This window comes from Oncorhynchus mykiss, chromosome 30, assembly GCF_013265735.2.
Source record: "Oncorhynchus mykiss isolate Arlee chromosome 30, USDA_OmykA_1.1, whole genome shotgun sequence".
In the NCBI taxonomy this organism is placed as follows: Eukaryota; Metazoa; Chordata; class Actinopteri; order Salmoniformes; family Salmonidae; genus Oncorhynchus; species Oncorhynchus mykiss.
The window spans coordinates 42,459,106-42,474,110 of NC_050570.1; the positions used below are offsets into that span (position 1 = coordinate 42,459,106).

The 15,005-nt window shown below is 41.1% G+C and overlaps 1 protein-coding gene across 9 annotated transcripts in view; it reads left to right on the forward strand.

Annotated features, from left to right (window-relative positions):
- The window catches only part of LOC110521838 (DENN domain-containing protein 1B), a 180,282-nt gene that overhangs the window by 132,847 nt on the left and 32,430 nt on the right, over positions 1-15,005 (forward strand). For 8 of the 9 annotated variants that reach the window (XM_036969293.1, XM_036969294.1, XM_036969296.1 and 5 more), the window contains 2 exons: positions 7,221-7,346; positions 11,608-11,709. In XM_036969293.1, the coding sequence (XP_036825188.1) occupies positions 7,221-7,346; positions 11,608-11,709 (228 nt within the window). The remainder of the gene's footprint in view (positions 1-7,220; positions 7,347-11,607; positions 11,710-15,005) is intronic. The other variant, XM_036969298.1, reaches the window with a different exon arrangement.

Sequence of the window (15,005 nt, forward strand, 5' to 3'; positions counted from 1 at the left end):
ACATAATATTCGAGATTTATTGACTATTAGAAATGCTACTACGCCAATAGCGTTTCCGCTCGGCGAAACAGCTAAAGATTTACAAATAGAGAGAATAATTGGTAAAAGGGTGAAAAAAGGATGTGTGTAACCTTCTGAGAATTATTTTTGACCTGTGTTTTTATTGGAAACATCAAATGAGACCGAGTTTAGGTTCCTGTGTTTAATTGTATTTTTGTTCTGAATTTGTCGTGCTACTACGCACTGAGGATGTTCACTTTTGACGGTGGTTATTACACATGAGTCATTTCTCGGTAAAGGTTGAATTTTGGCAGTTGTGAAGGCATTTTCTAAAATAAGCTGTTTGTCTTTTTTCCTGTTGAGATAATTTTTTGTTTAATGAAATTTAAGTTTAATCAAATAAATACAAAATATGACATCAGACTGTTTCTGCACAGAATATTTACATTTTTCTTGTTGAGTATTGCAATGAAATGGAAATATAATGCAGCTGATTTATGATACAAATCTATTTCCTGTCCTTAATCTGTTTGGGATATTAAGCACATTTATAGATTTAAAGAAATACTTTTAGAATGTTAAATTACAATATTGTAATGGTGTAATATAATGTTAAAAAGTCCCTTATATTTTGTTGAAGAGAACAATTTGCTCTTAATATGTATTCATTAGTGGCATTGTTTTGAGTAAAAAAAAAGTTTGCTAATTTGTGGCATGGGTCTGAAAAGGTTTATAGGTTCTTAAACACTTTTAAAGCCGCTTTTCTACAGATGCTACTAATATAGGTCTCTGAGGTCGATGTGTGTTTTATTAAAATCAACGTGTTGACAAGTGTATAGAACAAGGAATGTGCAATATGAACCACCGCTGTTGTTCTAAAGATCAAGGTGCTTTTATTCTTTGTTTCTTTCATTCTTTGTGTTTTTTGAATTGTTTTGCAGACTTCTCCCACACAGTGATACAGTTATAATTGGGCTGGGGTGTAGTGTGGTTATTTGCCACGCTAGTCATTAAAAGTATCCAAGAATAGCAAATTAGGCAGACCATTAATTCTGAAAACAAACAATGTACGACTGAATCCCATTTTTATTTGATCCCGTAGACTTAATATCAAAACCTATGACTGGAGTATTTGTTTAAAAAAAATAATGTATTCTTCCTTTTGTGTGTTTTACACATTCAAAGTAAGATGTACGAGAACCTCTTTCAAATCGCAATGTGTAATTCCCTCTGTTCTCTGTCGCCACTGGCTTTTTTTGACACAGTTCCTTACATTTCTACCCTTCCTATATTTGATCATCTGTGTTTCCAATCAATGAGGGAAATGTACCTAGTGCACACCTACTTGTTGTATTTTAAGACTCTGGTGGGAAGTTAACAGATATGGCAGAGGGAGAGAGGTGTGTGTGTGTGTGTGTGTGTGTGTGTCTCCAGAGATAACCTGGCACAGGTAATCAAACACAACAGCTTTAATTGGGAGTTCAGCTTCTGCTTCAGTTCACAGAAAACAACATAATCAGCAGCCAACGCAGCTACACACACACACGCACACCCACACACACGCAGAGGAAGGTACACTCCTGTCTCACTAAAAGTCACTCTGAGTCCTGTCGATGGTGAACAATAATCACTCAAAACGCCAAGCTGACATTTAAATTAGGAGAAAGATTTCTCTACTTACACGTTTCTGCTTCGTCCACAATACGCGTTAGCCACAGCTGTACACTGCATACAGAGTAGGGCCAGGTGTGTGTGTTTCACCTCAACTCATTTCCACTGTGAAGCAGCTCCAGGATTTCCCAAACTATAAGCTACCTACCTCAGAGATTGGCTTGTACATTAAGATCAGTACTGAACCGTGCTGCTTCCGCTAGGATTGCTCACTTCTTATTAATGAAGCATAATGAGTTAAATGAAGGTTAACTTCAGGTAACTGTTTTGATTATTATCTGATGACGATTCATATCATGTTTTTTTTTGGGGGGGGGGGGGGGGGGGGGGGGGTGACTGACAACTGTGTCTTGTTATATTGCCCTGACTTAATTTAACTCAATGTACACTGTTTCTGCTTCAAACTACAATTCCCAATGTTGTCCATCAAACAGAGTTTTGGAGTTTGGGGAATTTTTACTCTGCTCTCTCTGTCTCCTCAGTCTATCTCTCTCTCTCTCTCTCTCTCTCTCTCTCTCTCTCTCTCTCTCTGAGTCTCTCTCTCTCTCTCTGAGTCTCTCTCTCTCTCTCTCTCTCTCTGAGTCTCTCTCTCTCTCTGAGTTTCTCTCTCTGAGTCTCTCTCTCTCTGAATCGCTCTCTCTGAGTCCCTCTCTCTCTGTCTCTGTGTCTCTTTCTCTCTGTCTCTTTCTCTGTGTCTCTCTGTGTGTGTGTTGATGCTCTGGTCCATTCTGTATTTGAAGTCAACCCAGGGAGCACCAGAGACCAGTTAGTGTTTGAAGTAAAGATGACATTTAGATATGTTTAATTATGTATGCAAAACTCCCAGCTCATCCCAGAGCCTGCTATACAGGGTCAGCCTGACAAAGTAACCCCACTTCAGGGAGTAGCATCTGCCATTAGATATCCCTATTAGTTAAAATGAACACACACACAGACACACACACATCATCATCATCTGTTTGATGTGCTTATTTCACTGCGGGTAATAAAATGATGATGGATCTATAGTCCTGCTCATATGGGCTGTAGGTAACAGTGTCTTTGTTTGTTTTTCCTGTGGGACATCTAGCTACACATCTCACCAGCAGGAAAGACGGCGCAAGATATTAAAATCTACTTCACCTGCCTTCTCTGTCCTCTCATCTTATATTAGAGGTTGAGCCTGATGGACTTGGAAGTCATAGTTTTGCTTTGCAACTAGAGAAGACCGTTAATGAAAATGATTTTGGATATAAATATACAAGCAATTGAGTCTGTTTGTCAGTGAATAACATTGTTATGAGGAATTGGTTTTTATACTAGACATTGTAGTTAAAAGAATGAAGGACTCTAAGGGTAAGAATAGTTTTATATTGAGTTTTATGTGTCAGATATTCTTTTTTATTATTATTTTTTAAATGTGGGTGGAGTGTTGCGTGTGTGTGTGTGTGTGTGTGTGTGTGCATGCGCACACACGTCTTTGTGCATGAGGGTATGTGTAACATTCAGGCAGCAGCACATCAAAAGAAAGCGGGAGATTTTCATAACTATTTTTTTTTACTTCTTTGTAGTTCTTTAATTGCATCCCCACGGCCTTCTTTCCCTGGACAGAATCTTAACAAAACATTATTTTTTTGGTTCGAAGAGAAAACCCAAACTTTCTACCACAGCAGCAGTGTCAGGGTTGAAATTTGGGAGTTTTATATGCTCTGGTAGAGCCTTAATTGTCATTGTCATTATTACAAGTATTTTTTTTATACATTTTTCCATTTTAAACACATTCTATATAATTAGGATATAGATTATTTTCTATGTCAAATTGCTGCTGGGTTTAAGCACATTTTTCCACTGCTCCAATCACTGATAAATGCCCCATTTTATATTTAGGCAAACACTTACCTTTGCTTTTCCTTTCTCTACAAAATGCTGCTGGGTTTTAGCTAGGGAGACGAACCGTGTATGGTTCCACTGCTGTCTAGTTGTAGATAAATAGTAGTGAAATGCTCAGTAACAATTAGCTGTGCTGTGCCTTTTGCCAGAGTAAAAGTCGTCAGACAGTTGGTGCCTGTACAGTAACGTGGTGTGACTGTGTGCTGTGAGACAACGTTAGTTGATGTTGGTTCCCATGTGTTTAGAGGACGCTACAGTACCAGCCAAGCCTCGTTATCCTTGACGGCTGTACTAGATCCTCCGCGTCTCGTTATGATGATGAAACTTTTCTCTTTTCTGTTTCTATATGTAATGCACCAGAGCTGAAAGATGTGGCACTTTTACTGCTTTGGACACTTCATGTTTGTTAGAATTGTTTTTGCTGTCCTTGAACACATGTAATATTATTTTAAAGTTATTTCTAGGATATTCTGAAGTGATTCAATTTTGAGTGCTCTGCATTTTTTTTTCTCCTTTAAAACATATTTTTGTCGGTGTATATTTGTCAATACATGTACACACACTGGGAGAGGACCTACAGTTCAATCAGATAAAACTTCAGAATGGTGTTACATGACGTATGTGTGTGCGCCCACGTGTGTTGTGTGTATGTGTGAACCACCCCAGCCCACAGCAGAGATGCGATGATCCAATGACAGTTGCTAGTCTTATCCTTTACAGAGAGACCGATATCACCACTGCACCTGCTAATTATCATCTCCAGCTGCTGAGTTAAATGGAGATCTGTTCCCGGTCTGACCTGTGACCCCCTGCTCTTTACACCAGCCACTTCAGTCCTTGTTATGGGGAGGCTGGGCCGTGGCTTAATGAGCCCCCGTGTCTACCCTGTGTGGCTGCCGGCCTGCCGCTCCTCAGACGCACGCCTTTCATCCACAGCCATCCTCCCTTGATGTAAATTGAAAAGATCACAGCTTTGGGGAAAAGACCTATACGGGAAAGGCCTCTCTGCATAGATTATGACTATCATAACTCAACACTTTTTTTTTCTTTCTTTGCGCCTTCCTTTCCTTAGCCCCCCCCCCCTCGCTCGCCTTCTTTCCTTCTTTCTTTCTCTCTCGCTCTCTCTCTCTCACTTGCGCTCTCTCCCCTTCCTTCCCTCTCTCTCTCTCTCCCTCTCTCTCTGCAATGCTATAGTTAATTGGACCCATTGGGGGAGTCAGTCCCTTTGATCTGCTGGCCGTCAGTGTGGCTTTACAGTAAAAAATGTCATTGCCAAATAGGGTTATCACCTGTAGAGCAGGGTCTCTCTGTGACGCCTGCTCACGTCTTGTTAGCCACGCTCACACTATAAAAGCTAATTAGTCTGACAGAGACCATTACTGCTGCAGCATGCCTGATGAGATGCCACTGCACCAACTAGCCTCGTCTGTCAAACACACACGTATTATTAATCACAAGTTTATTATTTTAGATATTTTTCTGTACATTTGTTGGATTGTTTTATGGGATGTGTGGGTTTTGTTTTTATGAGTGCATGTTGTGATTGTCGCCTTTCGGAGATGATTCGATTTTTGAACACAATTGATTTCTAAAAAAATTGTCAAACTCGTCACCGGACGAACGGAATTTCCCTTCTCAAAACAAATCAAGACACATTTTCAAAATTCTAACTTGTCACTAAAACAATCTCATTCGAATTATATTCCCGAAAACAGAACATCTCTTTGTGTCCCTCCCTTTCATTAAAAAGTATTTGTAATCGTTCTCCTCTAAACGCTGATCTTCAGAACTCCGCGAGCAGCAGAATTTACTTCTCCCCGCCTGTCTGGCAGTCTTCAGGGTATCAGCAGTAGACTGACTGACATTCTGTTGTCTTTGATTCTCAAGCTAAAAAAAAAAAAAAAAAGACCTTTTAAAGATTTTGCAGTGGGAGAGAAAGAAAAAAATCTGCAAACGCACACAAACATGAAATATTAATTTCAGAAACAACTTTACATAAACATAAAAGTATTTAGCAAAAATGAGTGAGTGTGGAGATGACAGTTGTTAATTTAGCAGTGATAAACTGCTGTTTGATGCTTTGGAGGGGAGGGAGTTTTCGTGGTGGATGGTAGCAGGCAGCGCGGGAACGGGGACACGGTGGAGAGAGAGCGTCAGACTAAACCCCAGGGGTTTAGTGAGACTTTGTTAACACACTGCTTCTACTCCCTCTAGTTTCTAACGGCGAACTCAAACAGCAGTCAGCGTTTCTCCTAATATGACAAACAGTACTTTTACTGTAGGTGCTCCTTGATTGTTTTGGTCTGGTCTCTTGAGGGTGTTAAAACGGAATTGTGGAAACATTTTCTTGCTTTACATTACGTGATGTAGGCCTATGTATTCACATGGTAATCAATAGGTACAGTTCTTAGACTGTTAAACATTTCACAAAAATTTTAACAACAACGTGGTGGGCATTGTACACCGAGTGTACAGAACATTAGGAACGTCTTCCTAATATTGAGTTGCACCCCCTTTTGCGCTCCGAACAGTCTCAATTTGTCGGAGCTGTGGACTCTAGGTGTCGAAAGCGTTCCACAGGGATGCTGGCCCATGTTGACTCCAATGCTTCCCAGAGTTGTCAAGTTGGCTACACAGGAAACTGTTGAGGGTGAAAAACCCAGCAGAGTTTCAGTTCTTGACACTCAAACCAGTGTGCCTGGCACTTAAGCATTTTGTCTTGCTCATTCACCCTCTAAATGGCACACAAACACAATCCATGTCTCAAGGCTTAAAAAAACATTCTTTATCCTGTCTCCTCCCGATCATCTACACTGAAGTGGATTAAGCAAGTGACATCAGTAAGGGATCATAGCTTTCACCTGGATTCACCTGTTCAGTCTGTCATGGAAGGAGCAGGTGTTCCTAATGTTTTATACACTGTGTATATTGTATACAACCAAGGAACAGTGTATATTTTGTGATTAGATACAAGACAGACAGGGAGATACAATCCTCTTTCAGACAGACAGACAGACAGACAGACAGACTTCAGAGCAGGTGAAGAGGCTCTTGACACCTTCCTTAGACGTTCCGATGGACCGCATGGGTCACCCATAAATAAGCATCTGCACGCTGCTGCTCTCCTGTGGGAGGGAGGGAGGGCGGGATTTACAGGACAGTACAAGGAGTGGCATTAAGAGGAAAAGAAGTAGAGTGGGAGAGAGAACGAGACAACTGGATTTTCTTTCACAGTCCAATTCTTTACTCCCTTCCCCTTCCTCTCCATCTCCCCCATCCTCTGCTCAATTAACAGAGCAGCAGGTGCTCTCTGCAGGTGCTCTCTGCAGCACAACAGATACCATTTTTTTTATTTCTTTTTCGGGAATGACCTGTAAATGTGACACTTCACACCCAGAATGGCTCTCCCGTTCCAGCTACCAATTTCACAGGTGTTAATTTAACTTTCCCCTCTCTTTCTCTCATTCATTCCCTCTCTCTCCCTCTCCATCCTCTCTCACTCCCCTCCCTCTCTTTCTCTATCTCTCTCCACCCTCGTTCTCTCTTCTCCTTTCTCGATCTGTCTCTCTTCGCCCTCCCTCTGTCCCCTCCCTCCACCCTCTCTCCATCCCCTTCCTCTCTCTCTCTCTTGCTTGCTCTCTCTGTCTCTGGTTCTCTCTGTGTTTTTCTCTCTCTCTCAGGTCCACTCTCTGAAGAGTAAGCTAAAGAAGCAGTCGACATCAACAGGAAGCGGAGTAGCAAGGGCCTTCCTCCGGGCTCAGGCTGCTCTGTTTGGATCCTACCGAGATGCCCTCCGATACAAACCTGTAAGAACCTACCCCTAAACCCTTACCCTCCAATACAAACCTGTAAGAACCTACCCCTAAACCCTTACCCTCCGATACAAACCTGTAAGAACCTACCCCTAAACCCTTACCCTCCGATACAAACCTGTAAGAACCTACCCCTAAACCCTTACCCTCCAATACAAACCTGTAAGAACCTACCCCTAAACCCTTACCCTCCGATACAAACCTGTAAGAACCTACCCCTAAACCCTTACCCTCCGATACAAACCTGTAAGAACCTACCCCTAAACCCTTACCCTCCGATACAAACCTGTAAGAACCTACCCCTAAACCCTTACCCTCCAATACAAACCTGTAAGAACCTACCCCTAAACCCTTACCCTCCGATACAAACCTGTAAGAACCTACCCCTAAACCCTTACCCTCCAATACAAACCTGTAAGAACCTACCCCTAAACCCTTACCCTCCGATACAAACCTGTAAGAACCTACCCCTAAACCCTTACCCTCCGATACAAACCTGTAAGAACCTACCCCTAAACCCGTACCCTCCGATACAAAGCTATAAGAAGCTTCTCCTAACTGCAACCCTCAGGTACAAACCTGTAATAACTCGCTTCGACCTAATACCCCTAACCCCTACCCTCAGAAGTTTGTTTTCAGTTTGTGAAAGGAAAATGTGTTTTTGAACAGTGAGTGAAGGTTGAAGGTGTGTTTTTGAGTTGACTGAAGGTGGTCTGAAACACTGACATATCAGTACCTTTACAGGAGGAGTCAGGACATTCTCTTTGAAGATATATTTTAGCCACTTCTCACTATCTTCCTTTCCCTCTCTAGTCTAAATCCCAGAACATTTCTCTCTCGCTCTGCCTCTCAATTCTAAGTTACTCCAGTTGAGAGCAAAACAAGCCATGTACTGTTTGTCAAATAGCAGGGCTTTTGTTCATAGGCTTTAAGGGTAATTGGGCTGTGTAGAGTCCCAGAGAGGGGATCCATAATTGATGCCTCTGTGTTGTCGGTCTGTGTATACAGACAGTGGCATGAACACACTGCCTGACTCCCTTCAGACACAAACATTTAAAGCAGAGCGAGCAAAGAGCTTGTGTGTGTACCGTGACGTCCACACAACATACCATTTCCCTAGTCCCCATAGGATCTAGATAAAAGTCTATGATTCCACACACACACACACACACACACACAAATTGGCATCCATGCTCGCATACTTTCATACACACACACACACACACACACACAAATACGCATACGCAGGCACTCACACACATTCTGAGCACCCCGTTTGACTGAAGCATGTGTATTTGGAGCCCATATGCTTTCACAGAAGAGCCAGTGTGTCTGTGTGTCTTGCACGGTATACCAAAACTTGAGTACTTTTCAATACTAGAACCTGGAAAAAAATGTTTCGGTATACTAGAATTTTTGTTACTTTCATGTTCTTCTGTCAAATGTGTCTCATGGATTAAGCCTGTCTATCAGCGCCGCCGAACACTTATTGTAGCGTGCACTGTGCCTGCTCCACAAACTCTCATTTTAGTATCAAAACGTAACGTTTTGCAACTGTGTGGACTAATGATGACACCCGAGAACAGCTAGATGCAGGCAAGGGTGTGCAAGGCTGTATTGAATGTGTCACTGTCTGTCACCTTGATTACTACCATTTGTCTCTCGAGCTGTGCACCTACGTTATCAACTTTCATTTGTAGGCCAGATTGTAGCAACCTCATGATGGGTATTGGGCCATTTTTAGTATCATGTAGTAGCTTAAACCTATCTATGTTATGTTGAGCTGGGTGAATGGAATATGACTGACAGACAGGCATCCAATATGCTGTAATAGAAACAAGGCCATGCTCATAGAAATCAAATGAAAGTTCCTCCGTAATCTTAAACGGCACCGACCGCCACTGGGCTACACATACACGTCCTCTGCCTCGACGACAATGGCAGGGTTATCAGCAGCACCTGTCTTTTTACTAAAGGAATGCGTTCACTTAGGAAATGTTTCTGTTAACATTAAATCGTTAATTTTTTCCTTTTCTCTGCCCCCCCCTTCTGGAAGCGCCTCACTGCTGCAGCGTAGTTTTAATGAAAGCGACGATTCCAATCGTATCGTGTGAAACGATGCACCGGAACTCTGTCAGGGAGGAATAGTCCATTAATGTGAACCAATCCGTGGGGGATTAATGACACTTGTTTCTACTATTATGAGGAAAATGTTGTATTACTATGAAAAGTATGTATTGGAAATAACTTATTGATCTGTTATGAATTATTATTTGGCTGTATGAATTCATGTACTTTTTTTGGAGGCAGTTTTTGTGAACAATGTGGCCTCATTAAACTTAACTGTGCCCTTCGTAATCTAGCTAATGATTAGCCCATTGGGGTAAACAATGCGGAGGAGCAACCCCATGCTTCAGCCATGTAGCCACATGTGCTGCATGAGACAGTTGATGATGCTTATTGCTAAAATAGCACACCTGCCTGATAATATGTACCATGTACAGCCCCTAAATATATTGCTTTTCATCAATTTGTTATTGGCTCATTTCTGGAGGGGAATATTACATTTGAAACGGTTTAATATAGACTATACAGTATGTCATCATTGGGGGGGTGTAGCTTCATTTTGGTTTTCCAAACAATCAGTGTAGATATCAGATTTTACGATTGGCTATAATATAAGGTACCTGCCCAGAATGCAAATGAAACATGAAATCACAACTGAAATTATGCATGCATAACTTGCTCTACTGGGATATTGGGTGGGGCCAGTAATATAGTCCTTCGGGCCAGTAGTTCTCACATGGTATTGGCCGGTGTGCCACTGTCAAATTTACATGACTGTCAAGCCCTAAACTGGTAATCAGGCTAACTGCCTTACATTTCTGAAGACATTTATTTTCATTGTTAGAGCGGCCACTTAAGTATCTGGTCAATATAATGGATAATCAAATGGATAATCTTTGGTCACACACACAATAACTGATTCGTGGGGGACGTCATGTTCACTGTTGCCTTGTTAGAATAGATTTGTTCTTCATTAGTCCATCTGCAAAGAAAGACATTCTTCTGTTCCTATTCTTTCAGAATAACTATTCCATGTCTGAAGTAAAGTTGCTAATTGCAGAACTATAAACTAATCTTGATGTAATATATAGCATTAACCAACCAGCACTAAAATGAGGCCAGACCTACACTGTAGTGAACATGTCCTAGTGTGTTCATAGCCTCAAACACTAGCCTGGTTCTCCACAATACTTAAAAAGTAACTGTAGAAAAATATACATTTGCAAATTAGGCTAATTATACGGAAACATGCATGTAGAACCACTGCAGGCTCCTTTTGATTGGCTGGGTAGTCATGTTGTCATCTAATGTCTGTAGCTCTCAGCTAATTATGATGCAAGAGAGTGTAACAGGAGAGACTGAATTACCTAGTTACTGAAGTTACTAAGTTTTGGGTGGCAGAAAATATGTAAGTAGTATACAGTAGAAATGTATTGTCAACTTCTTAATTTCTCTGATCCTTTATCAGATCAGTAATGTGACATTTTAACAGTGATGGAAAAAGTACCCAATTGTCATACCTGAGTAAACGTAAAGATACCTTAATAGAAAATGACTAAAGTAAAAGTGAAAAACGGCCAGTAAAATTCTACTTGAGTTAGTCTAAAAGTATTTGGTTTTAAATATACTTAAGTATCAGAAGTCAATGTAGTTTCTAAATTATACTTAAGTATCAAAAGTATAAATAATTTCAAATTTCTTAAATTAAGCAAAACAAACAGCACCATTTTTTTTTTATTCACTGATTGCCAGAGGCACACTCCAACACTCAGACATCATTTACTAAGCACATGCTTCATTTGTGAGTCAGGAGGATCAGAGGCAGTATGGATGACCAGGGATGTTCTCTTGATTAGTGTGTGAATTAGACCATTTTCATGTCCTGCTGGGCGTTCAAAATGTGAAGAGTACTTTTGGGGGTCAGGGAAAATGTATGGAGTAAAATGTACATACTTGTCTTTTGGAATGTAAGTGAAGTAAAAGTTGTAAAAAATATCAAAAGTAAAGCACAGATACCCCCAAAAACTACTTTAATACTTTTAAAGTATTTTTACTTAAGTACTTTACATCCCTGCATTTTAAAAGTATTCCACCACAGAATACAAAGTGTAAATATCTGTAAATGTTATCTGGTTCTAAATATGTGGTTCTAATCTTCCTGTCTCCTCCTCTTCCTGTTTCTGGTCAGGGGGAACCAGTCACGTTCTGCGAGGAGAGCTTTGTGGCTCACCGCTCCAGCACCATGAGAAACTTCTTGGAGATGGCGGTCAACCTGCAGCTCTTCAAACAGGTAACACTGCGATGTGTGTGCCTGGGTGCATTCATGCATGTGTGAGGCCCACCATTCCAGAACCATGAGAAAATTCCTACCTAATAACTGAAAAACAATAGGAGCTACAGTGGTTGCTCACTAAAAGTTGTGTGATTATGCTGCGGGTTGTGGTTTAGTACGTTACCCTTCATCACCACTTCATTGCTCCAAACCAGCGCAAGGCGGAGTTAGAGCACTGATTATGCTTTTGGGTCCCAAGGCGCTACTGTGTCTCTAAATGACAATGAATGGGCGAAATTAACCTAAATAGAAAGTGATAATTGTGCACGTCTTCAGTATTACTTACTTAAACTGTTGTTACACTAAGGTTTTTATTGTTTTCTTTTGTTTGGATTATTTTACTGTAGCCCACTCCCGACCAGTCACGTTGTCCAGTGCCTAAGTGGCACCACGGTCTAAAACACTGCATTGCAGTGCAAGCTGTGTTGCTACAGATGCTGGTTCAATTCCCGTGCTAGCCTCAACTGGGAGACAGACCCATGAGATGACTGTAGGTTTTTGGTTTCTATCCCTCTAAAAACATAAATAAATCATTCTAAATAACAAACTAGCTTTATTTACAAATTATTAACAATATCTCACCCCATGTTCAAGAATGGCCTTTTTCTCGCTCATTTTACGTTATTTGAAAACTCAATCATCTCCAAAATGTTATTTTTTAAACAAAATTATTATTATTATTAATTTAGAATTATATAAAAGTCCTTTGGATATTCTCACAGATATATTATTAACCCTGTTATTAGCAGGACAATATATATTGGTCATGGCTTCCGAGTGGCGCACAATGGGATTGCCTTGCAGTTCTCCAACTGTATCCACTGAAAGTGTGAGGTTTAAGGCACGAGGGCAGGGGGCACGGGATGGGCCGCACAGCCATGCACAAAAGACTGACCTAGACCATGGGGAAGGGAAAGAAGGAGGAGGGGTGGTGGACCCCCACCCCGCCACACTGGGTAGCACAGAAGGGGGCATTGCACTAATAATGGCGCTGACTAGGGAAATATTCCCGCTTTTCTTAGTGCCAGTCTGCACGTTCAAACTAAAACAGTGTAACTAATAATGGCATCTTTATGCTTTCGTTAATAAAATAATGATAAAAATACTCTTTCAAAATGTCGATGTTTATTTAGTTATGGATCCATAACGAATTACTATGGGAATAAATATCACTGAATTACAAAAATATCCTCCAATCCTCGAAAAGTAATTATTGGCAGAGAGTCACGTCATATTTTTCGATATACTGTAGGCCTACCGTAGGCGACATGAGTCTCACTATTGTTTAGTAATGTGCTGTTAAAAGTGATGTAGGTCTTATTTATTTAAAAAGCATGGTGAAGTTAGAAGCAATAGGATTTGAAGCAATAGCCTACAACTATTTTAGCACCGTTTTGCGCTGCTCTGAGACAAGCATGGGGACTGGTCTTTAGAAATCAATGAGATTTTTAATTTCACTGAATCCATATTTGGGTATCGGTTAGACTAGAATTAGGGCACTAACTAGCATTAACTGTACCAGTGGTTCACACTTAAATAACATGCCATTGAATTCTGCGGCAACATGCAAGCTGCGCCGCAGTCCTCTGCAACTTTTAAAGGACAAACCACTGTATTTAAGCCTTTGATTAAGCTGAAAGCTCTTTCAATCCTCTCTCCTTTAAACCAATCAAACCAACACCCACAGACAAAAATGCACCTAGGATAACTTCCTTCCCTTAATTAGGAAACGTAAACTATTAATAGAGTAACTTTCAAAGCCTGCACAGTCTTTAAAGCATTCCTTTGCACCCCACCACAGTTAGACTGTTCCTCTCCAGCCTTGATAAGTTGTTTATTTAACCCTAAGAGGGAGCAGAGAGCTTCTTAATCAGCTATTTTTTGCGCGCTCTCTCTCTCTCTCTCTCTCTCTCTCTCTGTCTATCTCCCCCTCACTTCCCCCTCTTTGCTCCTGTCTGTGTAGTAGCGTAGGGAGAGGGAGTGTTAGGATGCGGTGGTTATCTCTCTCCTCCTCTCTAGCGTGGCGAAGGAGAGCGTTTATCTCTTCTGCTCCCTGTTAAAGTGAGAGAGGCTAGTGGTCCGCCGACTCTGATCTGGCCATGACCCACATCCACTCACTGAGACACACACACACACACACACACATCTGCTGACAAACCAGTCTTTCCCAACCATCCCCAGCCCCATCTCCATCTCCATCACGGTCTATTCAGTACAGAACAAAAGGAGGAGAGCTACCAAGAGAATGCGAGGGAAAGGCTGTCAATGATAACCTGCTTTTTTATCAACCCTTCTGGCCCCTACACACACATTGGCTGAAAACACACACACACACACACACACACACACACACACACACACACACACACACACACACACACACACACTCCTTCTATAGTGGATTGGTTCAGGACACTGCTTGGTAGATGCAGTGGTTCAGTGGAGACTGGCTCAGTGAAGCTTCCCCTTCCTATAGACAGAGAGAGCAGCCTCATAATGTACATAATACCCCTCTGTCTCTCCACATAATACCAATCACAAGTCAATCAGATCATTCTCAAAGTAGGACTCCATTTTGCGGAGAATCAAAGTGGAAAAGATAGAGAGCTTTAGGTTTCCTCTTCTCAACATATAAACTGTGTATGAATGTGATGTTTATGGGATGTTGAGTGTGGATGTCAGACATGCTTTGTAGGGTCCTACAGGCAGTTAACCCCCATGTTCTGGAACATCTTCCAGAGATCTGGAACCCCTCCCACAGTCATCTAGAACACTGCAGTGAGGATTCCAATGTCTGGCCCACAGATGGCCTGTCCGCCTTGTTTTTACTGTGTACATGCAGCAGTACAGGACGCCAGATGACTCCCAACATTATTCACCTCACGGCTATAGAATGACTGACACTTTATGATAATCATATAGATAATAATGAATGTTTTGTAGTTTATTTATTTATAAAATCCCAACCCAACTATTACATTGAGGGAGGCGATTGCTGGACAATTCATCAGACAAAACCTTTTTTGGTCTGTCTGTTTTTCTAAAGGTTATTTTAATATTTTTAACTATTTAAAATATATATATATTGGAAAATATCAATAATTTCAACACAGTTAACATGATTGATATTCATGGCCATGAATACTGTCTTCCGTCCAGTTACTCCTTTTAAACAAATCTCTTTTGATGGTTGAAACCTGCAGTGTCATCCCGCATTAGCAAAATTATGATGATGAGGTTCCCCTCAGTCAGGC